This window comes from Muntiacus reevesi, chromosome 22 (assembly GCF_963930625.1).
Source record: "Muntiacus reevesi chromosome 22, mMunRee1.1, whole genome shotgun sequence".
Taxonomy (NCBI): Eukaryota; Metazoa; Chordata; class Mammalia; order Artiodactyla; family Cervidae; genus Muntiacus; species Muntiacus reevesi.
The window spans coordinates 31,900,132-31,906,899 of record NC_089270.1 but is presented as its reverse complement, the minus strand read 5'-3'; the positions used below and the strand labels follow the sequence as shown (position 1 = coordinate 31,906,899).

The window sequence follows — 6,768 nt, the reverse complement described above, 5'->3', positions numbered from 1 at the left end:
GTAGATACTTAGTTACAGCTATATCATATAACAGTATAGTGGGGACATCAGAATTTGTCAAGGAATCTATTGACTTGGGATAGTTCATGCAATTGTGTGTCACTCAAGGTAAGGAAGCCATCAATAGGGGATTAGCATTAGTACAAAAACTAGAAAGAAAACAAGTAGACAAATTTTCCTGAAAAAATTTTTATAGGCAGTATTATTGCAACTCAGTAGCTTACAACCCACCAATATGTGAATCTGGAGGAGTCCATGTGATTCAGGAGGAGATTGTTTATAAGCAATAGAAGGGAGTTTATTGAGAACACCTAATCTGTGACTTCCCAAGGGATCTGGATCTACAACTCAAGAGAGAAGACCTCCTTAGTAAACTGCAATCTGTATTTACTCAAATAATTCCCTTCAGTCTAGAGAGGGGTGAAAGGAGATTTCTGTGTCCTGGTCCATTGCTATCACTAAATATTTGTCAAAATTTAATACACAAAAAGTTTTCATAATTCTAAAATTATACAGATATGTTTAAATTTGGAACAGTCAATGTGCATAAAGAGAGGTGATACTAAGTTAAATATGGTTTGAAGTTACAAACATATTTAACAAGGGCATAATTTTTGAACTTTAGGGTACGAAGCGCTTCTGTACTAGAGCCCAGTTTTGGACATGATCCAGTCTCGATAATGCGTCACTCGAGTGTAGACGCCAGGCTTGTTTGGAAGAGCACACTCATCTCCCCAGCTTACAATACCAGCAAGGAACCAAGTGCCTTTATTATCTGCGCCAACCAGAGGTCCACCAGAGTCACCCTAGAGAGAAAAGGATATATATAATGACTATAATTTAAGTATGAATATTGCTAATTTTTTCTCCTGTAGTAAAGACAGGAGAAACAGAAGGAAAAAAGTTAAGTATTTCAATATTAAAATGATTCTAGTCAAGAACACTTTTTGATTTTATAATCATGTATTTAAATCAAAGACATCAAAGACATCAATATATGTCTTTGGATACATTTGAAAATTTTCAACTCAATTATTACCCAGAAGAGATAGTTACGATATTGTTGCTTATTTCATCATCAGTATGCTGAGGAATTCTCTGATTATCTCCCCAAACCCTCTCATTTTCTCACAGATATTGAAAAAGAAGTAGTTTATATTTACTACCAGCACGGGGCTATTGCTTTTCCAACCTTGGGGAAACACCTGGATCGGCTCCACTTTTGAAATGCTATTACCAGCGTTATACTTGCAGTTTTTTCACTCTATTCCTTTTCAGCCTACATCTGCTCTTCAGCGTCTCGAGAAAGCTAATTTTTGACTCCTCCCTTTTCTCCTAGTGTGTTAACTTACCTCCTACTTTCTGTCTTTCTTTATGTGACTATAGTGCATGATTTATCCATACCACTACTCTGCCAACAAGATTCTTGGCTTCTTACCCTCCTCCCCACTACAATCTGGGCCAACCATACATTGTGAAAGAAAATTTTGTTACAAATTTACATCCTTAAACCAATACCTCCTCCCCTTTAGTTAGGGGTCCCAAGACATATTTCATTCTCATTGTTAAGAAGAGCCAGTAAAAACTCTTCTCATTTCATAATTTAAAAAAGTTATTATTTATTTTTCAGTTGTGTAAAATACACATAAAATTACCACTTTAACCATTTTAAGTATGCAATTCAATGGCATTAAGTACATTCATATTGTGTGATCATCATCACCACCCATCTCCAGAGCTTTTTTCATCTTGGACAACTGAAACTACATCCAGCATTGAATGATTACCCCTCATTGTCTCCTGTCTCCAGGTCCGTGCAACCACCATTCTACTTTCTGTCTCTATGAATCTAACTATTTCAAGTGCCTCATATGAATGGAGTTGTATAGTATTTGTACTTCTGCGACTAGCTCATTTCACTTAGCATAATGTCTCAAGTTTCATCCATGGTGTAGAGTGTCTCAGAATTTTCGTCTTTTTAAGGTGGAATGATATGTAATTTTATGCGTATATCACATTTTGTTTATCAGTTTTTCCATCAATGGAAGGTTGTGTTGCTTCAGTCTTTGGCTCCTGTGAATTATGCTGCTATGAATAAGGATGCATAAATATCTGTGTTCTTGCTTTTAATTCTTTTCGGTGAATACTGGGAAATGGAAATGCTGGAATGTATGGTTCATCTATTTTTATTTGTTTTTGAAAAATTGTTACCATGCTGCTTTCCATATAGGCTCACCATTTTATGTTCACACCAGCAACATACAAGGTTCATTTCAGAATTTTTAAAAATTTGATTTTCTCACTTGGAACCTAGTATTTTACTTAGTTTCAAATTGATGGAGTAAGTAGAGAGCAACAGGTAGCAATCTCTGCATTTCTTGTCCTTGTCCCTTTTGATTTCCCAGCTCATCTACATCAGCCCACATCTATGTTTACTCTCCTTTTCAGGCAAATGAATGTATTTGGTTCTTTCCAGGGTTAATCCCCTCATCTGTTCTTTGAATCAAGAACTTTGTTCTATCAGTAATTGTTCTGTGTATTTTTTTCCACTATGTCTTCATTTCCTTCACTGCCTTTTCTCTGTAGGCATATATACTTTTTTGTCTGCTTGTTTTGGTTTGTCTACCTGAAAAAATCACAATATTTCTGGATTTTAAAAGCTCTTCTATTGTTCTAATTATCTTCCTTTCATAAAAGGGACTTAACGTAGTAATAGTGCTAGTTGGTCAGTCATGTCCAACTCTTTGCAACCTCATGGACTGTAGTCTACTAGGCTCCTCTCTCCATGGGATTTCCCAGGCAAAAATACTGGAGTGGGTTGCCATTTCCTTCTCCAGGGATCTTCCAGGATTGAACCCAGGTCTCCTGCATTGCAGGCAGATTCTTTACCATCAAGCCACTGGGAAGCCCAAACTTAATGTAGTAGTCTATACTGAAGTTTCCAGTTTCTCATTCTTTTCTTCACTTCTTTTTTTTTAAATTGAGTTATAATTAACATACAATATTATGTTATTTTCAGGTGTATAACATAGTGATTTGATCTTTTATATTAAATACATTATTAACTGACCACCATGATAAGCCCAGGTATCATGGTCACCATGCAAAGTTGTTGCAGTATTATTGACATATTTCTATGTTCTACTTCATTATTTATTTTACAGTCGGAATTTTGTACCCCTTAATTCTCTTCACTTATTTCATCTGTCCCCCGACTCCTTCCCCTCTGGTAGTCACTAGATTCTTTTCTGTTCCTATAAGACTGTTTCTTTTTGTTTTTCAGATTTCACATATAAGTGAAATCATACAGTAACTGTTACTCTGCCTTGTTTGTTTCAGTTAGCACAATACCCTTCAGGTCCATCCATGTTGCTGCACATGGCAAGATTTCACTCTTTTGTATGGCTGATTCATATTTATTCCATTGTGTGTCTGTGTGTGTGTGTGTCTGTATACACCATATCTTCTATACTTTCACTTATCAATGGACACTTAGGAAGCTTCCATATAATAAAGTAGTTATATCTTTAATTTCTTGAGGAACTTCCAACTGTCATCCGTAACAGTTGCACCAATTCACATTCCCATCAACAGTGTACAAGAATTCCCCCCCCTTTTTTTTTGCAATCACCAATACTTGTATCTTCTTTTCAATAATTGCTATTTTAACAGGTGTGAGGTGATATCTCATTGTAGTTTTGATTTGCACATCTCTGATAAGTAATGATGTTGAGCATCTTTTCATGTGGCAAGAATAGTATGCAATGGGGGAAAGGCACCCTCTTTAATAAATGGTGCTTGGGCTTACCCTGTGGCTCAACTGGTAAAGAATCCGCCTGCCATGTGGATTTTGAGTTTGATCCCTGAGTTGGAAAGATCGCCTAGAGACGGGAAAGGCTACCCACTCCACTATTCTGGCCTGGAGAATTCGCAAAGAGTCAGACACGACTGAGTGACTTTCACTTTCACTTTCAGGAAAACCGGACAGTTACATGCAAAAGAATGAAACTGAACCATTTTCTTATACCACATACAAAAATGCACTCAAAATGGATTAAAGATTTAAATATAAGACCCGAAATCATAAAACTCCTAGAAGAAAATGTAAGCAGTAACCACTTTTACATTGGTTTTAGCAATACCTTTTTGAATGTCTTCTCAGGAAAGAGTAACAAAAAAAAAAAATAAATGAGATTATATTAAACTAATACTCTTATACAACTTACTCAGTCTTTTACTCAATTGGTAGAAAAATTCAAAATGGTTTTTCTACCAATGCAGTTTTCCAAACTTTACCAGTAAACAATTGTTGAATTTGATAGACACTTTCCAGCAGTTAACTTGACCTGATGTTATGTGTTAACATCACATAACATACTATTAACCATCCCCTTTTTTTCTGATCCCTGGGCTCTGGTGAGATCAATTTCTTGTACTTTTCAGTTTTTCTGATCATTCTTATCTCTTATTGTTAGCCCTTTAAAAGCATGAAAGCATGTATACCTGAGTTCTGTTACTTAGCTGCTTCTTATTTTATACACTGAATTATTGTATCCATGCTCATGAATATAACTCCTGTCCAGAAGACAATGACTTTTAGGTATATCTCTGTAGCCAGAACACTTTCCTGAGCTCAAGAATTTTATTTACAATGATATATTGGACATATGTACCTGGATATTCCATAGGCACCTCATATTTTGCAAACCCCAAATGGAACTTTTACCCTCCTCAACCTCCCTCTGTATCATGTGCACCATCTCTCCAGTGGCACTCAGCTTTCCTTATAGTCCATCTCCCACATCCATACATGACCACTGGAAAAAACATAGCTTTGACTAGATGGACAATTGTTAGCAAAGTAATGTCTCTGCTTTTTAATATGCTGTCTAGGTTGGTCATAACTTTCTTCCAAGGAGAAAGCATCTTTTAATTTCATGGCTGCAGTCACCATCTGCAGTAATTTTGGAGACCCCCAAAATAAAGTCTGACACTGTTTCCATTGCTTCCCCATCTATTTGCCATGAAGTGATGGGACTGGATGCCATGATCTTAGTTTTCTGAATGTTGAGCTTTAAGCCAACTTTTTCACTCTCCTCTTTCACTTTTATCAGGAGGCTCTTTAGTTCTTCTTCACTTTCTGCCTTAAGGGTGGTGTCATCTGCATATCTGAGGTTATTGATATTTCTCCCGGCAATCTTGATTCCAGCTTGTGTTTCCTCTAGCCCAGCGTTTCTCGTGATGTACTCTACATGTAAGTTAAATAAGCAGGGTGACAATATACAGCCTTGACATACTCCTTTCCCAATTTGGAACCAGTCTGTTGTTCCATGTCCAGTTCTAACTGTTGCTTCCTGACCTGCATACAGACTTCTCAAGAGGCATGTCAGGTGGTCTGGTATTCCCATCTCTTTCAGAATTTTCCACAGTTTGCTGTGGTCCACACAGTCAAAGGCTTTGGCATAGTCAATAAAGCAGAAGTAAATGTTTTTCTGGAACTCTCTTGCTTTTTTGTTGATCTTGTGGATGTTGGCAATTTGATCTCTGCTTCCTCTGCCTTTTCTAAAACCAGCTTGAACACCTGGAAGTTTATGGTTCACATATTGCTGAAGTCTGGCTTGGAGAATTTTGTGCATTATGTTACTAGCATGTGAGAAGAGTGCAATTGTGTGATAGTTTGAACATTCTTTGGGAACACCTTTCCTTACTGGATTCTACTCCAAAGACCTAATTATTGAAGCTGCTAATACGTCGTACTTTCTTTGGGATTGGAATGAAAACTGACCTTTTCTTTGGGATTGACTTTCTTTGGGATTGGAATGAAAACTGGCCTTTTCCAGTCTTGTGGCCACTGCTGAGTTTTCCATATTTACTGGCATATTAAGTGCAGCACTTTCACAGCATCATCTTTTAAGGTTTGAAATAGCTCAACGGGAATTCCATCACCTCCACTAGCTTTGTTCATAGTGATGCCTCCTAAGAGTCACTTGACTTCGCATTCCAGGATGTCTGGCTCTAGGTGAGTGATCACACCATTGTGATTATCTGGGTCATGAAGATCTTTTTTGTACAGTGCAAACCACTTCAGTCTTCTTGCCTTGAGAACTTCATGAACAGTGGATCATATATAAAAGCAAGTAAGGCAAATAGATTGCTTTGTGTTCAGAGATTGAGATGGGTGTGGGGGAATCAAAAGACGATGAAACATTGATGGTGCTGTCAACGGAGTGGCTGAAATAATAAAACATGGATTCTAGGCTGCACCAATTTAGAAGAGTCATGGGGTTGAGGGTGATGGACTGGGAGAAACTTGAGTGAAACAGAATTTAAGTTTGTAGTGACTTTGAAGAGTAAGTTTAATGGGACAGTTGGGAAGATGGGAATAAGTAATAAGCAATGATAATTATGTATTACAAGTTCTTGTTTGCATGTCATCTAGCTCCTAGAGTGCAAGAATAATGAGTAAATTGAATGAATAGGATAAGGATTTATCCTATTTATCCTTTTGGATTTATCACTGATTCTGCCTGCCTGGATAACTACAGTAGTATTTTTGTTGGTTCTAGAACTTTTGCTTATAAACAGCATCAGAAGTATTTGAAGTATATTAAGCATATGGAAAGGAAAGTTGGTGCAGCATTCAAATTAGAGGCTGTGGAGTCTAATTTCCTGAACTTAATCTCAGTTTTGTCATTTAATACCTGTGTTAGTTTAGACATTACTTGATCTCTTTGTCTCAGTCTCTTCATTTGAGAAACAGGGTTTATA

At 37.0% G+C, this 6,768-nt stretch overlaps 1 protein-coding gene across 1 annotated transcript in view; it reads right to left on the bottom strand.

Moving 5' to 3' along the window:
* Nucleotides 1-644: 644 nt before the first annotated feature.
* The window catches only part of LOC136152756 (transmembrane protease serine 11C-like), a 42,939-nt gene continuing 36,815 nt past the window's right edge, over nt 645-6,768 (bottom strand). The window contains exon 8 of the mRNA XM_065914134.1: nt 645-806. Within this exon, the coding sequence (XP_065770206.1) occupies nt 645-806 (162 nt within the window). The remainder of the gene's footprint in view (nt 807-6,768) is intronic.